The sequence below is a fragment of the Gymnoscopelus microlampas genome, assembly GCF_963454915.1.
Source record: "Gymnoscopelus microlampas genome assembly, chromosome: 1".
In the NCBI taxonomy this organism is placed as follows: domain Eukaryota; kingdom Metazoa; phylum Chordata; class Actinopteri; order Myctophiformes; family Myctophidae; genus Gymnoscopelus; species Gymnoscopelus microlampas.
The window spans coordinates 27,846,970-27,868,064 of record NC_139962.1 but is presented as its reverse complement, the minus strand read 5'-3'; the positions used below and the strand labels follow the sequence as shown (position 1 = coordinate 27,868,064).

Sequence of the window (21,095 nt, the reverse complement as noted above, 5' to 3'; positions counted from 1 at the left end):
GTTACTGGTATGAAGAGTGAAAATATGTACAAGAGAAGAAAAAGAAAGTGGGGGGTACTATTTGAAGATCTGGATCCACTTATGTGCTAAGCTGTGCTCGTTTACGTGCTAAAAGAGTGACTTTGAGAGCTGTTTACAGTACTATGTAAGTCAATGGGGAGCATATTTTCAATTATCAATTTCTAATCACTGGAACAATTATTTCACATATCTTGTCCACCTTTGGAGTTCCATCATGGCAAGGTAACAACTACACAACCCAAACCTCTACCACAGTGGTCTTGCCCTTTAAAGGGGCTACACCATGAATTTAAAAAATATATATTATATATAAATATTGCCCCCTAATACGTTTTAAACAGGTTGTAAGCCTAAAAAACATCCAGATATTTTTTCTCACAATCTGACTGTCTGTCATTCCAAGCTTTTTCAGCTGCAATACCAAAACGTCCTATTGGGCAGGGGGGAGCTACTGAGCAATTCTGTCTGGCCATCATCAATGCAAAATCAGAGCAAGTGACATCACTTGCCCTGCCATTCTGAAATGGCCTGTTCAGACACGCCCATTCAGGAAATCCATGAAATGAGCATGAATGACTGAATGTTAAAAAAAAATATTTTTTTGGGTACAAGAGACACTGGGGAGCCCAAAAAATACTAAAAACCTAAAAAAAAATGAAATTCATGGTGTAGCCCCTTTAAGGGTTGTTCTTAATCGATGCATGGCCGTGCGCATGCTCCTAAAAGATCTTTGGGCGGACGCCTTGGTTTGATTGATTTATTGAATACTTTGTTTAGCAGTTTGCAAAAAAAGCACAGAAAGTACAGTTAAATACAAATGCAATGCTAACTAGACGCGTTGCAATTCATCGCAATTGCAAAGTGTGGTTGCGCCGACGCCGGTCGCGGGCTGCGGCCGCCAGGACTCGAGGAATACGCTGGGAGGAATACTGTCGGAGGCTGCGCCAATTACATTGTCACGTCTCTCATGAGATCATTTGCGTTTCATTTTGAGACAATCGATCCACCCCGAAATAATGTTTTTGCATCAACCGTTACATTTTGCGCATTTGTGGCGCCCCCTATGGATCAAAATGGAAATGCTTTTGGGGGTCCATTGAGTAAACCACGCTTGACATTTTGGGATTGACTGGAGGTTTCGTTTGTGATTTTTGGCCTTGTTTGTAAAACGGGCCCTCCCGCTAACTTTGAAAGCCATTTAAGGACGAACCGTAAGGACTATCAAAATTCGGCTTGGAGATGTTTATTGCATGGGTCCAGAGATAATGTGTACCGATTTTTTGAGATTTGGACAAAATATGTGGGAGGAGGAGCTAAAAGTGTGTTTTGAAGAAAATTCAAAATGGCGGAAAATCTATACTTTAATGGGAATTGCAAAAACTCCCATTCAATTTTTTTTTCTCGGAAACCGTAAGGGCTACAGTTACAAGGCTTGGAGGGGAGGTTCATAATTTATTGCAAAATTATTTTAAAAAAGAATCACACCAGTCGGCCACATGGTGGCGCTATAACAGCCCACTTTACGTTTTGGCCTATAACTCATGAACCGTAGGTCGTAAAATCTAAATTTCTTTTTCCCTGGATTCCTTGGGTCATGACGCAACTCCTTATATAGACCACGCCCATTTGCGTCAGCATAGATTTTCCGCCATTTTGAATTTTCTGCAAAACACACTTTTAGCTCCTCCTCCCACATATTTTGTCCAAATTTCGGTACACATTTTGATAGTCCTTACCGTTCGTCCGTAAATGGCTTCCAAAGTTAGCGGAAGGGGCCCATTTTACAAAAAAGGCCAGAAATCCTGAACGAAACATCCAGTCAATCCCAAATTTGAATCACATGTCAAGGGTGGTTTACTCAACAAATCCCCAAAAGCATTTCCACTTTGATCCATAGGGGGCGCCACAAATGCTCAAAATGTAACCGTTTGATGCAAAAACCTTATTTTGGGGGGATCAATCCTCTCAAAATGAAACGCAAGTGATCTCAGGAGTTACGTGACAAAGTAATTGGCGCAGCCTCCGAAGGTATTCCTCCCAGCGTATTCCTCGAGTCCCGGCGGCAGCGACCCGCGACTCGCGTCAGCGCAACCACACTTTGCAATTGCCCTGAATTGCGACGCGTCTAGTTTTCCCATTAAAGTGGATGGGGAAATTTAATGCACTAATAAATCAATATAAAAAAATCTATCCAGACGCAAATGGGCGTGGCCTATATTGAAAGTTGCGTAATGACCCAAGGAATCTAGGGAAAAAAATATGTTTATTTTACGACCTACGGTTCAAGAGTTATAGGCCAAAAGGTAAAGTGGGCTGTTATAGCGCCACCATGAGGCCGAATGGTGTAATATTTGTTTCAATAATTTGGCAATAAACTATGAACCTCCCCTCCAAATCTGGTAACTCTAGCTCTTACAGTTTCTGTAATACTTGAATTTGAGTTTTTTCACTTTTTCATTAAAGTGGATGGGGAAATTTAATGCACTAATAAATCAATATCAATAAAACTATGCAACCAATCTCTTAGCAAGGTACAAGCAGTCTATTCCCGGTGAAGCCGGTCATTATGACATATGGCACGAAATTCGGAAAAATAAACTGTGGGAGGAGTAGCGAATATGAAAAAAGTTTATCTACCGGAATAATAAAGTCGGTAGACTACAATAGTCTGGTTGCCCATTCGGGCAACCACACTAATAAAGTAGGTGGAGAACAATAGTCTGGTTGCCACTAAAAAGTCCGTATGACGTCTATACAACGTCTAAGAAGAGGTAGACCTCGTTGCTTAAAGTGTAAAAATGTATCCATACAATTTTGTAGTGTAGCTCTCCACGGTATGCATTTTTTTCTGCTGGGTGCCACTAGCATGCACTGGTAGCTCCTCAAATGGCTGATGATGTGGAGGAGATAAATAAAGATAAAGGCCGTGCCTGGTTATGTTGGGATGGTGTAGCCTGTCTAAATGTGTCAATTAATTAATGTAAAGGAAATACAGGTAAGAGACATGTCATGATATAAATGTCCTATTATATTATATACTGAAACGTGTAATCTAACATATTTAAAATACCTTTGCATGTGTACCATAAGGTTTTTTCATTAGAGGGCCTGGCATGGACCAGTAACTGAGTGGCTCCCGCTCCTGTGACTTCATTGCATGATTCTGCCCTACTTAAATTACTGAAGCATATGACGACACCTACTGGTCATGTTTAGTAATTATGTGCCTAGGCAAAATGCCTGTCACCTCTTTTGGCTAGAAAATGAATAATAATGTAACACTCGTCGAGGAGCAGCAGCTGCGAGCACACCAATTCTTCTCCTCACTATTCATTATTATCCTACATTAAAATTGCCAAGAGGGTGGGTCGATGGTGGACGTCACAAACGTAACATGCCAGATACACCATTGCTCCGATCAGCACCAAACTTGGCAAAAAAAACTGTTCAGGGGTCTGCCATCACAGGTCAGCACACCGGTCAGAACCATAATCAGCACCATGGTCAGCACCATGGTAAGAACACAACATATCGCATCACATCACATCAAAGATACAAAATGGAAGTTGATGACACTGGTTTGGAGGCCCAATCCTGGCATGCAACTATGTGACAAGAGTAGCCCCGCAAAGGGATGGGTTAAATCTGCATACATGTACATTATGTCTTTTTCATTCATTCATTATACACACACAAACACCACACATAAATTACTATAGCCACTGGCATTTATATAACAGTGTACTGAACAAAAATGTACACATCTGCTGTTACAACAGCAGGAAAATAATAAGGCATTTTACACATAAGTGATAAAATACAACAATAAAATAATCTTGGTTGAAAAAAAAAAAAAAGATTTTGCATGTATGCAAAAAGAATCTTAAAACATCTGAACACTGAACAGAAAGCTAAATTTGAGATCTCAAGCAGCTCTCCAGCCACTGACAGGATGCCTGGACTGTTGCTGCATCCTTCAGCCCAGGCATCCTGTAAGGAGCTGGGGCAGTGAAAAAGGACTGACTCAACAGAAATGCATTTGATTCAAGTAAACACCTCTGGGGGCACAGGCTGATTTCAGTCAGCCACCTTGCCTCCATTCCTCATGCCTCGAACTTCTTCCCTGCTCCTACAAAATCCAAGAAATACGGCCTTTCATTGGCAGTGTCAGTGAGAACACAAAACAATGCTAATCCGAGCAGCAAAATCTCCCTTTTACAACGTTCCGAAACGTCTGGGAACAGACAAAATCCAAGTCAACTCATTCATTCACACAAGACAGTACAACAGATTGGGCCAACAGAAAATATTTGGTAACCTTATGTGCAACAATGCCCAAATGAATGGCACATAATTTCCAAACAGCCCCAAAAAACAAAAAAAAAACACAAGAACCAACAAAACAAAGCAGGGCAATGCCAGCTTTGTCTGTAACAAATCAGGGATGTGTAGTAGTTCTGGATTAATCGTGATACAAACAACAAATATAGATTATACTATATTAACACAAATAACATGAAATAAGGCATTATGCAGCTTTGCATTGGATTGAAGATTAATTTCAGTATTGTATAGCTTGCAAAGGAACATAATAAGTCACTTGGTCAAGGCACTTAACAATCAACTGTCAGCTCTCCAGTACTATTTCTCCTGTACAATGACTGGATCTTCAACGTTTGCCGGCAGGATAAATATAAAACATGGAAAATAAATAGAAAAAATAAACTAGTTAGTGTTAACAATTCAACACTACGTCTTACAAAAAGACCTATCCAAACTCACTTAGATTGTCAGAAATGACAGCATGTATGTACAAACATTCGGCCCTGCCATTAGGGGCCACATCAAAGGCCAGATCTTGAGAATAGATCCTGTCCTCTGCTCTCTCCTGATCATGTGGAGTGAATCAAAGAGTATCGAGGCAATAATATTGAAGGCACTGCCATCCGTGTGGATTTGGCACACAATGTCAAAAGGCAAAAACTCTTCTTTGGAGCATTTTTGTGGAAAAGAGTCTGTCAGCCACTGGTTACAAGGCTGTCTCGAAGATTACCAGGTTGCCTTCAGCTGTTGTTAAATGTCCATTAGCTGTACTGGGTCGGGATCTGCTGTTGTAAGCCTGAAAATGAGATATGATCAATTGTCAGGTCTGCTTGAGCTTCAGTACAACACATTTCATATACAAATAATTGTTCAAATGTAAAAAAAGGATAATTACATTTGCACAATGTAAATTATTGCAGAAACAATGTCTGCGTGTGTTCGCACATGCATGTGATAGCGTGAGCCTCGCTATATGCACAGGGGGTGAACTGATAAAAAGCATCGAAACAAAAATAGGGCTCGCAACTCACTTTTATGCTCCAAGGTTTATTTAAACAAACAGCAGATAATACGAAGTTTCAACCCTTTCGGTATTTTTCAAGTATATGATACAAAGCATCACCACAGGTCCAAACAGCATAGAAGTAGAGCATGCGTTGGCACTGGCTTGGAGTTATCTCACCTGTTTGGCTGCTTCCATCAGAGCTGCTGCTTCCTGCTTGCCTGTCTGCTGAACCATCTTGTAGAAGATACCGTCCGGATCTTGGAGCAGGACGTAGGGCTCATCGTAGGCGTCGATCTGTCCCGCGTCCAGCACCTGGGGACAAAGTGTCAAAGGCGGTTATCCTCCTCCTAAAGAAAACAGCGAGTGTTGAAATGAAATCCTAGTTGCACGGCGATTATAAAATGCAAAGTTATTAGCGATGACCGGTAGGAGAGACATAGGCACAACTATGTGGTGCTTTATCTCAATGAACTATTCGGTTTCACCCAACGTGGACGCTGAATTCTGCCCTTCCCGACACAGAGAGGACAGACATGTCCTGGCAAGAAGAAAGCCAAATCAAGAAGGGGTTTAAAAAAACTGAGGTTATTCTCATCTCTGCCTTCTCATTGTGCAGAGTGTCTATTTTAAACATTTCAACATTCATCTGTAGTGGAAATACTGGCACAGATAGATTAATAGCAAAAGTGAAATGTTATTCCCCCGCTGCTGTGGAGAAGAGGATCTCACCAGGATTCGATCGCTGTCTATGATTGTGTTGAGGCGGTGAGCGATGGTGAGCACGGTGCATTCGCTGAACTTGTCTCGTATGGTTTTCTGGATCAGTTCATCTGTCCTGCAGGGTTGGAGGACAGCACAGAACACACACTTTCAGGAAACATGGCATCGACTGAAGGAAAAGACCAGCCGCCTGGTTGGCTAATAACAATAGCGGTTCTCAAAGTGGGGTCCAGGGACCCCCAGAGGTTCTTGAGGTGGTTCCAGGGGGTCCCCAGCTAAATTTGTAAATAAAGCATCAAAAACAGTTTAGCCACTTTAACCCTATTTTACACTTGGGATATTCAAAAATATCTCACAACGCATCGCGGAACAACACACTCACAACGTGTTGTGGTGCATGTTGTGAGCTTGTAGATCTACTATGTTCCAAACATTTTTAAAGAATTTGAAAAAAATGTGACAATGTTCGACAATTTTAACAACAAAAGTCTTCTCTTATGGGGGTTACAAAATAGGCAACAAAATAGATATCCATTTGGGGGTCCTTCACATGAAAACGTCTGACAACCATGGGGCTAGATGGCATGCGTATGTGTGCATGTTTAAGTTAGCGGTACCTGGGGTCCACGTTGGCCGTGGCCTCGTCAATGATGAGGATGCGGTTCTTCCTCAGTACGGCTCTGGCTAAACACACCAGCTGCCTCTGACCGACGCTGAAGTTGGAGCCTGACTCGGCCAGAACAGTCTCCATCTTACCAGGCAGTTCCTCCACCACAGACTTCAACTGAACCTGAGATGGGGAGACAACACAATGCAAATGTGAGTCTGGCTGCATGAAAAACCTTGAGTGTTAAGCTGCGTTCACACTAGCAGTGAAACATTTTTGTAGCACGTCATGCCCATCAAGCAGCGAAAAGTGTTGTCTGTCAGTTTGCAGCTTCATGTTGCTACAGGAGCTTCCATTGGAAACTACTTGTAGCCTGTTGTTTTGCCGCCGCTAGTGTGAACACAGCATTAAAGGAGTAGTTCACCCCAAAAAAATCTTATTGTCTATAAATTACACACCCCATGAAGCCTTGAAATCATGGCGATTTTTTTATTTTTGTCGCATTCCTAAGCCAGTAATTTGAGTCTCCTATTGACTGATGACCCGGTCATCAAATTATTGGTTTAGGAATGCGACAAAGACTAAAACTCTAAAAATCTCCATGAATTCAAGCCTCCATGGGGTGTGTAATTGATAGAAAATAAGTAATTTTTTGGTGAACAACTCCTTTAAGCTTAGGTTTTTCCTTTTCACTGCAACAAACCTTTTATCCATCCCCCTTACCTAAGCATAAATCCTGAGTATTTAATAAATAAATATCAGCCTAAGTCTACAGTGGCTGTTAAGAAGAAGACCCTCCTTGTCTCTGAGACATTTACAGTAGATGAGCAGCACTCACACATACTGTCCAATGCGTTCAAATGTCTGAGTATTTATGCCCCTATCAATATAAATTGAGCCATTGCCATTCATTTGATTGCTAAAAGGAACTTAGTTCCCTTAATATTATCTGAGTAAAATGGGACTTACTTAAACCCCTGAGGGCAAATTCTTAGTATTTGTTCACACTGGAACCCCTATTTATCATTGAGTTGAGGACCGATACATGAAATAACCCAACATTCCTTAGTGAAAGTTGTTCTTTGTCCATGTCAGATCATCTGACTGCCCCCTGGTTGAAAAAGTCATTCTCTCTCTGTGTTCGTGTGTGTTTGTGTTTGTGTTTGTGTTTGTGTTTGTGTGTTCGTGTTCGTGTTCGTGTGTTCGTGTTCGTGTTCGTGTGTGTGTGTGTGTGTGTGTGTGTGTGTGTGTGTGTGTGTGTGTGTGTGTGTGTGTGTGTGTGTGTGTGTGTGTGTGTGCGTGTGCGTGTGCGTGTGCGTGTGCGCGTGCGCGTGTGCGTGCGTGCGTGCGTGCGTGCGTGCGCGCGTGTGCGCGCGCGTGCGTGTGTGTAACTGGCCTCTTTGAGAGCATTCCACAGGTCTTCATCAGAGTGCTGGTTGAAAGGGTCCAAGTTCTTCCTCATGGTCCCAGTAAACAGTACAGGATCCTGGAGAGCAGTCAGTGAGAATGTACACACTAGTACACTTTGTTGTATGCATTTGTACACATGTGCTTTATCAGTAAGATAAAAAAAGGAACGGATCAATTAAGTAAATTAAAGGATTATTCCACTCTATTTCAACCCTATCTCCATGACTGACAGATTTACATAGCTCAAAGGCATGGTGCAAATTTCCCTGTACCTTAAATGTAATTTGTGCTTATAAAGTACGTGGTTAATATCTTATTTATAAGGCAGCATCTTATTATACAGTTAGTGCATGGGACCACCTTCTAGTTGCATTCTGCATTTGAAGTAAAGCTTAACCACTATATACTTTGTCGTATGATCAATAGTTAAATTAGTTGATCTACTACTAAAGAAATTATTTTTACAGGGTCCCCACACATTTTTAGCAATGAATTTCCAAAACTTTTCCAAAACTTTTCCAGAATATTTAGCCCAATTTCCAGGCCTATATAACAATCATTCGGCGCAATAATGTGTCTCTTACTCCTATGTAGAATGCCCAAAGATAGGCAGTGTAGCAAAAATAAAGTTTGAGACATACATTAGGCTGCCGTCACACAGCCCGTTCGGTGAAAAACTACTTATGTTACATATTTCGTGTAATATTATTCATGTTTATGAAAATGTTTTGTTTTAACAAAATCAATAGCCAAAAACAATGCATAGCCAAATATTTTTCCAGGACCCTTGATAAATTCCAGGACCTTTGATGATGTTTGATCAATTTCAAACCTTTTCCAGTACTGGATTTTTTTTTCTTTTTATTTCAAAATATTTCCAGGAATTTCATGACCGTGGGGACCCTGTTTTTAAAATAAGGTGACCAATAAGACTAACTACTCGCATGAAATTTCAGACCAGTTTCTCGATTTTGCCAATTCACCATTGATAAAAACATGGTCGGAGATTAACTTCAGCATACTTGAGGGATTATGGACATCTTCTGGCGCAGGTCGTGGAGGCCGATCTCACTGGTGAGAATGCCATCGATGTTGATCTTGCCCTGCGGCTCTGCCAGGCGGAAGAGGGCTGACACCAGGGAGCTTTTCCCAGCACCCGTCCTTCCCACGATGCCAACCTGACCAACAAGAGGGAGCAGAGAATCCATGTCTGACTCAGTTCAGGTGTTCAAACACACCACATATCTGCTGTTTATTGAGGTTGAGGTGTCGTACTTTTTCTCTGGGTCTGAACATGGCCTTCATGTTTTTCAGGACCAGGGGGCCGTCGGTGCTGTAGGAAAAACTGACCCGGTCAAAGGTCACCAGGCCTTGGCTGGGCCACTCGGGAGGAGGACGCTTGTTGGTTTCCCAGGGTGCTTCACTCTCCAGCTCTGTGTACTCCACCACTCTCTCCACTGACGTCATCTGCAGAGACAGGATTTAATGACCAGCAACTCAACTTGACTCCACCTCCACAACCCACATCAATCTACTATACTGGCTCAGTTATACTTAGTTGTATGCCAGTGCCACGCACAAAAAAAGGCAGATCGACAAGCTTGTGAGCATGTACTGTAATGTTTTATTTTCGGTGTGCGACACGATGCACAACCATAACTGACTCATGTGTGGTTTATCTTTTCTTTTCTTTCAAGTGTCTCGTAATAGTACCCACTAGGTTAAATGTAACAGTTAAATGTTATCTGTCATACTGAAAGCTGTAACAACTGTAACAACGACCAGAATGCATAGCCAGACATGCAGTGAATTGTGGGTTAAATTAAGTTTAGCATTCCAACATATTAGAGATAAATTCTTACAGGATTAATCCCCCCCTAAGGGCTTCCACTCATGTCAACATAAGTGCTCCAGAGGGATATGTCTTGTGTTTTGACTGGTCCTCATACTTGAACGGCAAAACAACTCTTGTCTGCCAATTAATTATCTACATCCCCGTTAGGGATAGAGATAATTGTGTATGGTTTACTGAGGACACAGCCACTTCATAATCTGTGTAACACACTAGATCAAAGAAGACTTCCCAGACTCTGGAATCAAACCACAGTTGCGTCAGCCAGACGCTAGTTTTTTCCATCATCAGAATTTTACTGCAGTGACATGTATCAAAATGTTTCCCTTGGTGTTTGTGTTGTGCCCTTGATGTTCAGCCCAAATTAAGGTTATAAATACAGGTTCGAGGGGTCATGAAACTCAGGGCCCCAAGCCCCATTCGAACCCAGGACCTAGGGTGCATCTTACCATGTTCTCCACCTCTGCACTCTGCCGGACCCCCCACTGGAACATGCCCATGAGTGTGATGGAATAAGACAGTGCCAGGCCCACTGCTCCAGCCTCCAACTCTAATTCAACCAAGAGAAAGCATCAAGGCACTTTAAATACACTACGTAATATATACATCAAAGTCACGCAAATTGTATTTTTAAAACTGCTGCTGCTCTGTGTTGAAGATATTTGCATGAAGGAAAAACAAAGGTGCTTGAACTGCAAATGGTAAAAACAATCATTAGTTTTTTTCCTATATCAAACATGTGATTCTAAACTTACTGAAGCCAGGAAAACCACTTCTAGTACTAAATTGCTCACATACAGTCACCCTGCTTTGTACTTACTTCCTGCACAATGTCCTTCAACCCACTTTCTTTGCCTTGTCACAAACACAGTCCACTACATTTAACGGAGAACAGTTCCCACAGTTGTGCTTGGCCCTGTAAATGCTGCTTGCTTTATATTTATATTAAAATGTAATGTTTGTTCATTATCCTTCTCCAGATACTGTATGTTTCTAAATAAAATACAAAAATTAGCATTGAAGATGGAAACATTGATCCACCAATGAATAAACAAACAAACAAATGCATGTCTCCTTACGGTCTTTGAGCAGCAGGGCGCCGAAAGCCGTGATGGTAACAAAGATGGAGCAGATGGCGTCGAGCCGCATTGCAAACCAGCGAGATGTGGTCAGAAACAGGAACCACGCCTCTATAAACAAGACATCAAGGATCATCATTACACAGCTATAGGGCAAAATGAAATATACCCAATACCTCAATATGGACATTGTGACGATATTGTGGGGGTGACTATTGGTGCTTTTACATAACATTTACACCATGAAATCGTAGTAATGCTCATAGAATAACTAAGTGGATAAAGTCATATAATAGAAAAGCTAGAACTGGTAAGTTCAGAACATTACACCCCTTTACTGTAATGCAGCCTTTAACCCATTAAGACCTGGAACTGTGTCATTTTTAGATTTGAGCTAAAAAGCTTTATTTTACACTTTGGCTATTCAAAAATAGCAGATGTAGTTGTAGATCTGCTATTTTTGAAAAATCGTGAAAATGTGTGCACATTTTTGAATATATATATTTTTAAAGTGAATATTTTTAACTCAAATCTTTGCTTCTGGGGGGTCCCTGGAACAAAATATTTTGATGGGGGTCCGTGGCCAAATACATATCATTTTGGGGGTCCTTGACATGAAAAAGTTTGAGCACCACCGATATAGAAACATACGTTTTTCAGAATACTGTTGGGATTTAGGAGACATGTAGAATCGGCTTCAGGTCTTAAAGGGTTAAAAACAGGAAAAGACACAACTTAAGCCACATTATGATATCCAAAATCCTTATTATCCCCGCCAGGAGGCTCCAACAGTCCGAAGGCGGAGGATTGTGTTTGAGCGTGTCTGTCTGTCTGAACAGTTAATCTGCGCCGCCGTTGGACCGATAGGCGTGAAACTGCACGCACACTCCCAGAAGGCCAAAGAATAACCTTTTCCAAAAATGTTTTAAATCGCCTCATGGTGGCGCTATAACAGACCAATTCACATTTTGGCCTATAACTCTTGAACCGTAGGGTGTACAATCACAATTACTTTTCCTCTGGATTCCTTGGATCATGGCACACATAGGCCATGCCCATTTTCGCCCGACCAGATTTTCCACGATTTTGCGTTGTCAATCAGTACTCATGATCTTAGTGGTTACGTGATCCTGATGTATCCGTCTGCTTTTTCACTGATTGGCTACGGTTGGCTTAAAATGTTTGAGGGAGGGGCCAGTTTTGCAGAAAATCATGAAGGAAGGAAGAACCGTCGCACCACTCCTTCCAAATTCGTCTCATGGTGGCCCTTTAAAAGCTTGTTTCACGTTTTGGCCTATATCTCTTAAACCGTAGGCCTACAATCCGGATCATGACTTAACTCCTCACATAGGTTATTTGTGCCAGACAACATTTTCAACAATTTTGCGTTTTCTTCAAAACACACTTTTTGCTATTACTCCTACAATTGTCCAAAACTCACACAAATGGGTACATATTATCTTTGAAGTCATGTGATCAAGATGTCTCAGTTAGATTTTACAGGTTCCATTTCAATTGGCTATGACTGCCTTCCAAACTTTGTGGGCCCTGGGTAGGCAACCTGGATCTGCGCTCTGAGGAGGGCACTTTTATATTTTAGACTTATTAATACAAAAAATGTGCAAGTTTTCAGTGGGACCTTTTTCTTTGATACCTACAACTGGTATCAAATATCTTTTTGCGAACGTGTGGACCTCCCTTTGTCCTACTCACCTGTCATCAACTTTTATGGTGTGTATCAGCCTTCATTTCAAGCTTTAAGTTTAAAAAGGATTGATGGATATTAAATATATCTCTAACATGGAAATCCTGAATCACAATATACAGCTTCTGTGATGACAACATTTATCAGGCATGTCCTGGTCCATTTACAAAGACACACGTGTGACAAATGAGACCATTTTTAGCGGTGCCAACCGCTCTACACTTGACTTTGTCCGTATGTCCGTCCGTCTGTCCGTCCGTCCGTCCGTATGAGCACGGGATTTTAAACAGCTATAACTCCAGTGTGCAGCATGCCACCAAGTCCAAATTTGGTATGTGGACTTAGACCACCAATAGGGACGAGCATGAATTGCTGAAGTTATCAAAGAGGGGTCCAGGGACCCCCAGCGTATGTTATGTCCGTCCGCCCGTATGAGCACGGGGTGAGCACGGGATTTTAAACAGCTATAACTCCAGTTTGGAGCATGCCACCAAGTCCACATTTGGTATGTGGACTTAGACCACCAATAGGGACGAGCATGAATTGCTGAAGCCCCGCCCCAGCGTATGTTATGTCCGTCCGCCCGTATGAGCACGGTATGAGCACGGGATTTTAAACAGCTATAACTCCAGTTTGCAGCATGCCACCAAGTCCAAATTTGGTATGTGGACTTAGACCACCAATAGGGACGAGCATGAATTGCTGAAGCCCCGCCCCCTCTGTCTTCCCATTGGCTGGCCTTTAAACAGCCATAACTCAAGTTCGCAGCATGCTACGGAGTACAAATTTGTACATGCACTAAAACCACCAATAGGGACGAACTGTAATTACTTAAGCCCCGCCCCCTCTGTCTGCCCATTGGCTGGGCTTTAAACAGCCATTATTCCAGTTTGCAGCATGATACCAAGTACAAATTTGGTAAGTGGACTGAGACGACCAATAGGGACGAACTGAAATGAGTTAAGCCCCGCCCCAAAGGCACCGCTTCCTTCACACAGGGTGTGATTTTTAAATTAAACTCTTAAATAGAATGTGTAAAAAGCAGGGGAAGGAGTTGTGGACGTACCCGAGTGCAGGTCCTGATGGGCGTCAAAGGTTTTCTGGAACCTCTCCTCAGCTCTGAAGGCTCTGATGGTCCACAGACCCTGTAGAGACGAAGACAGGTGGGAGAAGACAGGACTCCGAGCTGCAGCGGTGGGACAGGAGACACAAAGTGCGGTTGAGACACAACGAGAAAAACTAAATGTTTTCCATGTAGGTTTTGTGTTTTCTTTTTCTTTATTGCCCTGCTGGATATTTGATGATCTCTTCTATTAAGGAAAGCATTGTATAAGCCTATTGGCTTCTTCCTCTTCTTGCACATTAACTTGTTTCTATTTTATATACATTGTGCTAATCAACTAAACGTCTGGATTGAACTCCATCAGGATTACTGGAAAATGACTTGTCCACATTGTTCATTGTTCATTCTATTCCATTCTATTCAGACAAATTGCAGCCTTTGACACTCACTGGTCGACTCAAGACGCTTGACATCTCTGGACGTCTTCAGGAAGTAACGGCGGATCCAGAGGAAGAGACCGAGTAGAGGCAATACAGGAATGAGGATCCAGGGGATGACCGACGCAGACACAATGACCACCCCCATGATCTGCAGGAAGACCTACCCAAGGACAAAACTATCAATGTTTACATTTTTGTCGCTGTCGGGTACAAATCTTGTATCTCCATTTTTCGTCTTATGTTTTCTTTTTTTTCTTTGTGTGTGTGTGTGTGTGTGTGTGTGTGTGTGTGTGTGTGTGTGTGTGTGTGTGTGTGTGTGTGTGTGTGTGTGTGTGTGTGTGTGTGTGTGTGTGTGTGTGTGTGTGTGTGTGTGAAGCTCTACTCAGGGAACATATTGTATCTGGACTGGGACATCTACATGTATAAGCTCTACTCAGGGAACATATTGTATCTGGACAGGGACATCTATATGCATAAGATGTATGAATGTAATGTATGAGTGACCATTTAATTCTCAGTCACACAGATCCAGGAGATCACGTAGTCGCAAGATTTTCTCCACCACTCACTTGTTATTCGATTAGGAAAAACGCCTTTTTCTCGCCTCCCTGTATAACAAGCGAACAGGGGGTTTGCGATGAATTTATTTTTTTCCGCGGAAGCAGAGAGAAACCCTCTGTGTTTAGCAACGATCGGGGGATCGATCACACTGAGATAAATATTCTGTGACTAGTTGAAAAGGTACGGAAAACGAAAAATCACTGGCAGTGGCTTAGCAAACTATGTTTTATTTCTGGCAGTCAAAGATTATTATGCCCTTAACAGACAAAAGCGCTTTAGTTTTGGGGGAATTTAAATCTATTTGAAAAAGGTCAGGAGATTAGTTCTATTTGCGTGTGATTGCTTTTAAATTGTCAGCTGCTACACCTGGTTATGTACCTTAACCATTTCAGTTCTTGACCCTGTTTTGCATTTTAACTGGATATTATGAGTGTGTGATAGTTGTTTTAATTTGTTTGTATCTTTCATTCATATGTTATTGTTGTAACAGTGCTGCTCACTTGGCCAGGTCACTCTTGGAAAAGAGATTTTAATCTCAATAAGAATTGTACCTGGTTAAATAAAAGGATGATTGAATGTGCACTGAGGCTGTTGTTATTGTCTGGGCCACTAGATGGAGATATATCCTTACCTGAATGAAGTCCACAAAGGTCCAAGGTAGGTTGGCATCCAACAGACCAATGTCCTTGGAGAACCTGTTAAGAACTCTTCCTGGAACACAACACAAGAAAGAATTACTAAAACATAAATACTTTGACCTTACTGCATGGCTTCTAGGTGTGTGTGTGTGTGTGTGTGTGTGTGTGTGTGTGTGTGTGTGTGTGTGTGTGTGTGTGTGTGTGTGTGTGTGTGTGTGTGTGTGTGTGTGTGTGTGTGTGTGTGTGTGTTCAGGGCTAGTGTTGCATACTACAGGACTAATCAATGCCAAATGTCTTGTGCATGCTCCCAGTAGGTTTGTTTTTCTTTTTAAATATTTCACTTTAATTTTACTTGGGCGATGCCCGTTGGGAATGCATTCCCCTTCGGTTATGCATACCCGTTGTACCCAATACCATTGTCAGAGTACCCCTTATACCCATTGTACCCGTTGTCAGAGGCCAGTCTATGATGTCAGTACTACGACATCATATTTATGACATCAGGGATCTCCATATATGGGCATAAAAGGACACAGAAATGTGTGCATTTCTACATATACACAGTAGTAGAAGGGATGCTGAGACTTTTGCTTACCTACTGGATTGACATCAAAGAAGCGGACAGGTGTACGGAGTATGCAATTGAACATGCGATTGTGAAGCGCCTGTGCACTTTTCACCAGGATGTCGAACAACAACAAACTCCTCACGAAGCCAAAGATCAAGGTGGCTATAGTTAGACCTGAAGGACAAACCAGACCGGTAGAGCATTCTGTGTAAACATCTGAAGTACAGGAACATTACATGCAGCCATTACATTAACCACTTTAAAATTCCCATCCAATTTTGGGTATGTCATTAAAGGCAAATAATGTAAAAAAAAATGCAGCCCTACAAGCTTGTAGCTCAGCTATTTTAGCTGCACAACACCACTGTACGACAAAGTATAGAAGGAGTTTGGATTGGATAAAGCTGTTTAAGTTTTCACATCTGAAAAACTATTGCCACTTTACATTGCAGCTGCAATTGTGCATTGCACAATGACAATACAGTTTAATTGAATTGAATAAGCTGTCATGTTACAATATTCAATTCCTCACCTGCATAAATGCCCAGATAGAAATCCAGGTTCAGCTCTTTGGTGACGTTGTGGTTACTCTGTGTCAAGGTGATGTTGTCGTGGTTACTCCGTGTCAAGGTGGTGGTGATGTTGTCGTGGTTACTCCGTGTCAAGGTGTTGTTAACAATTTGAGCATCAAGCTTCTCTTGCTCTCCAGCCCTATTGGGACAAAAAAAGGTCAAGGTACAGAGGAAAAAGACACACGTCAATACTGAAGGCAAATAACAATAAACAGACTTAATGCTTATGCTGATAAAAAGCACATTGCACCCATGGGGAGACACCGAGACAGTTATTCTTTAAAAAAATAGAATAGAATAGAATGTTCTTCCTTACCAGTAAGCAAGCCACCAGTCCTGAAGAATGAAGGATGTCTACATAAAAAACAAAAACAAAAAAGAAACTAGCATGTAAACATATAAGCCTTTGACCCTGAACAGGTTAAGATACTATTTCTTCATATTGCTAAATGGGCAACACGCTGGGCAAGACCTGGGATGTTGGTTGTCTAGGAAGTGAAGAACCGGAAACGGTTGCATTTGACGGAAGTACCGCCCAAGGAAATGACGTTGATGCTTTACAAATCTGTTAACATTCTCTGTGAATGAAACAAGTGTTGTGATTGGTAAAAAAAATATCGTTTCCGGGGGAAACGCGTACGACGGAAATCCTACCCACTCAGCACTTCCTAGACACTCGCTGCTTTAGGTCGTGACCAGGCTCTTCTTTTCGCAGATAAGTGAGGCTGGGACCGAGGCTAAATGGTCAATGGTAAAAAATATGAAACTAGTCAAATGTATTATAGGTGCAGCGCAGCAATGAGTCTGGGTCAGGCATTTTGAGGAGGACAGGGAAGAAAGAGGAAGAAGCATGGATGCGGAAGAGGATCTGAAACACGGATGCAGTCATCCATTCCGAACTCTAACACACCAAGTTGGGAGAGTCATTCATGAAGGACGTCATAGCCTAAAATAAAAGTTTTCAAAAAGTAAAAGAAAATGCCCTGCTATTCCCGAAGATAATAATAATAATAATAAACTTTATTTGTATAGCACCTTTCATGACATGAAATGCAGCGCAAAGTGCTTTACAGAGCAAGAATACAGTTACAGTTACAACCAATTTAACAATAAAGCAAACAAAAAATAAAATAAAATAAAAGCAAAAGCATAAAACATTAAAATAGGCAATACAGTGAGGACTTAAAAATCAACCAAAGAGTCAGCTAAAAGCAAGAGTGAAGAAATAGGTCTTGAGCTGTGCTTTAAAGCTATCGACAGAGGCTGCCTGTTTTAGGTGTAATGGGAGTTTATTCCACACTGTTGGTCCGTAAAAGCAGAATGCTGCTTCACCGTATTTTTTATATGTCATTTTAGGCACCTCGAGTAGGTCAGCACTTGAAGACCTGAGGGTCCGGTTTGGAACATGTCTCTCTAGGCAGTCATAGAGGTAGGAAGGTGCCAGACCATTTAGAGCTTTATAAACTATTAAAATAATTTTAAAATCAATCCTAAAAACAACCGGGAGCCAGTGTAGTGAAGCTAGAACTGGAGTGATATGTTCTCTCATTCTAGTTTTAGTTAAAATTCTGGCTGCCGCATTTTGAACAAGTTGTAATTTGTCAGATGAACATTTTTAAGTTTGAACAAAGCTTCTAGCGAGCGAGCCAAAGTTTTGAGGGGAATAAAAATACAAATATTGAGAACATAACTGGGCTCTCTATTATGATCAAGCAGGGACGACAGTGAATGGCCATTCACTGTGCGTACGACGCGACACCCTCACACTCACAGATCCATGATTTCATAAGCCCCACTTTTTGAAAAAAAAAAAAAATATGTTTTAACTTTTTTTGATGATACATCGGTAAAATCAGGCAAAAATAAAAATAACCTAACCCTAACACCGAAATAAAGTAACCAAAACACCGGAAAAAAACTAACAAAATCCACCCAAAAAACGCAAAAACGCACATTTTTGAAAATACAAAATACGTTTACGTTTGACAGTTACAAATGTTCGCTTGAAAAAAATGATATTCAAAGATCTACAAGCTCATAGCGTGGCGCCGCGCTATGAGCTTGTATATCTGCTATTTTTGAATAGCCAAAGTATAAAATAAGGGGTATAGTCCACCGAAAGTCCATCCCCCCCACCTTCTGAGAGCCTGTGACGTCCCTGTGATCAAGCCCACTAATGAGTAATGAGTAATACCGGACAGTCCATCAGCCGAACTGTCTGGATCAAAATGATGATTAAACCTTGAACCTCCAAGATCCACACTGGAGCCACCCTGTTATTAGACACTGTCTTTTTGAAATACAATTCTGAAATGCACCTCACTAGTTTACAGTAGCAGTAACATTTTGGTGCACTGTGTGGGCTAAATTTCAAAAGAATGGGGGAGGACATAGTTTTAATGACTTTACTAAGGTTAACGTTACAAACATGTATGACTTTGTTATGAAAGTTTTAAATTTACTAATTTCCCGCCATGGACGCATAAAGTCGTTCTATTAAATAGTGCACTTGCCCGCCAAGACGCATAAAGTCTTTCTATTATCAAATTATTATTATTTTTTAATTCCACAAGGGGCACCCTAACACAGCTTTGGGATGATCCATCGTCACTCAGAGAAGTAGTATGTGGATGTGACGTCATTCCAAAAAACGTTACATCCATCCGCCCTGACTATAGGATTTTTAGAAAAACTCTCTTATCTCAGTTTCCTTTTTTTGCATTGAAAACCACCTATTTTCAATGAGCCATAGCCCCAAAATGGCCGATAGCGGGCATTGTTTTTTTGTTGTTGTACAGTACACAATGTGGCTTCCACAGCGTTTCAAAGATCGTCGGATTAAGGTAATTACACTGGCAAGGGGATAAAAACAATGTTTAATACCTTGGCAGGAGATGTGTTAAAAACTTTTAACTTTAAATGAATGGCAAATGGAGAAATCGAAACTGACAGTTTTCATTACTGCAAGATATCATTTAATGGCAATGTGAAGGCCCACAGCGGTCTTTACAAAAGTCTTTACCAACTGCCAAAGAAGAAGACGAGAGAGATTCGGTTTACTTTCATAGGGACAATGAAATGTCTTGTCTGCATCCCAGTTTGATGACTTCAAACACAGACTGAAACTCTTCATCAAACACATCAACAAGCATAGTACGCCCTTATTCGGAAACAGTGGCAGTTGATTTGTGTGCATCTACAGTACCTCTGGCTGCAAGCTCACCACCAGCTGGACTGGTGCCATGGCAGGAAGCCATACAGTGGTACATGGAGAGGCCTTCTCAATGCTTAAAGGAGTAGTTTACCCAAAACATTACTTATTTTCTATCAATTAGAGATTTTTTAGTTTTTGTCACATTCCTAAGCCAATCATTTGATGATAATAATGAAGATGCTAATGTCTCCGGTAGGAGACACAAAGAAGACTCTGTGTCTCCTTGAAAACTGCACAAGGAGTACTTTTACTTTTGGTACTTTAAGTACATTTTGATGCCAATACTTTTGTACTTTTACTCAAGTACATTTTGAATTCTGAACATTTACTTAACAGAGTGAGTATTTCTCCATTGCAGTATTGATACAACATTTTAGTACTTTTACCACCACTGCGTTTTCATTAAATTATGGAATACTTGATAAGTTTCTGTCTGGTATAAACCCTGGTGATGATGGGCTGAATGATGGAGAATTATGGTAGAATTGTTTCTTTAATTATTATGTTGTTCATCTTTGGCCTTATGATATGTTCTGACCATCTGAACATCAGAGATTCAAGACAACATGGCACAGGTCAGGTATTTATTGTTTTGAGTACAGCTTCCTCCAACGACACAAGATCCTATCGAGCAAGTAAAATGTAAAACTTTGCCATGTAATTTTCCCAATTTGACCGTCCAAAATTGGTTTTCAGAAACTATCCTACCTTCAGACGAGCTGTTCTGAGCTGATCTGAAGAACCACACAGAAGCCTATCAAGAAAGTGCAGCAACTCACAACCTGGCGGCCACCATCCATTGAATTCAATGGACTGGTGTCGCCATCCTGTGAGGTTCCGCCGCTATTACTTTCAATGGTGTGACGTCACGTTCTCTTTCTGGATAGCCTACCTGGGCCAGAATGTTGATGAGTATCATAAACAGCAGGATGCAGACATTGGCTCCAGCCCGTAGGTATTTGAAATACAGGCTCATCCCGATGGTTCCCTCGGAGCGACTCTCCTCCACCAATGTTTGGACCGTCTCTGCCTGTGGGGGGAATACCAGAGAACAATTTCAGATTAACCCAGTTGTCGAGTGTGTAGAAACTAAATGCTGCACACTATCATATATAATATGATATATTTGAATAAGCAAAATCAATGATTTTGAAAATATTCTTATTTTCACTGCATCTTTCAATTGTAGGCATTTTTTTTATTTTTCCTTCAGAATACGATTAAAGTCTTTGGATTATATTATATATATTTCAGCCCATCATTTCAATTCTGTATACGTTACTTAGATGTTGAATTTCAGTAATAAATGTTTGAAT

At 41.2% G+C, this 21,095-nt stretch overlaps 1 protein-coding gene across 1 annotated transcript in view; it reads right to left on the bottom strand.

The window, feature by feature from the left end:
* Positions 1 to 3,731: 3,731 nt before the first annotated feature.
* Positions 3,732 to 21,095, bottom strand: part of LOC311053302 (ATP-binding cassette sub-family C member 4-like) — a 41,886-nt gene continuing 24,522 nt past the window's right edge. Inside the window, exons 16-31 of the mRNA XM_084068763.1 lie at positions 20,672 to 20,809; positions 16,882 to 16,919; positions 16,526 to 16,704; positions 16,021 to 16,167; positions 15,419 to 15,498; positions 14,236 to 14,386; positions 13,790 to 13,909; positions 11,019 to 11,129; positions 10,389 to 10,489; positions 9,363 to 9,554; positions 9,110 to 9,265; positions 8,074 to 8,163; positions 6,688 to 6,860; positions 6,080 to 6,185; positions 5,528 to 5,662; positions 3,732 to 5,140 (exon numbers count right to left, since the gene is read on the bottom strand). Of these exons, the coding sequence (XP_083924889.1) occupies positions 5,051 to 5,140; positions 5,528 to 5,662; positions 6,080 to 6,185; positions 6,688 to 6,860; positions 8,074 to 8,163; positions 9,110 to 9,265; positions 9,363 to 9,554; positions 10,389 to 10,489; positions 11,019 to 11,129; positions 13,790 to 13,909; positions 14,236 to 14,386; positions 15,419 to 15,498; positions 16,021 to 16,167; positions 16,526 to 16,704; positions 16,882 to 16,919; positions 20,672 to 20,809 (2,007 nt within the window). The 3' untranslated portion in view covers positions 3,732 to 5,050. The remainder of the gene's footprint in view (positions 5,141 to 5,527; positions 5,663 to 6,079; positions 6,186 to 6,687; positions 6,861 to 8,073; positions 8,164 to 9,109; positions 9,266 to 9,362; positions 9,555 to 10,388; positions 10,490 to 11,018; positions 11,130 to 13,789; positions 13,910 to 14,235; positions 14,387 to 15,418; positions 15,499 to 16,020; positions 16,168 to 16,525; positions 16,705 to 16,881; positions 16,920 to 20,671; positions 20,810 to 21,095) is intronic.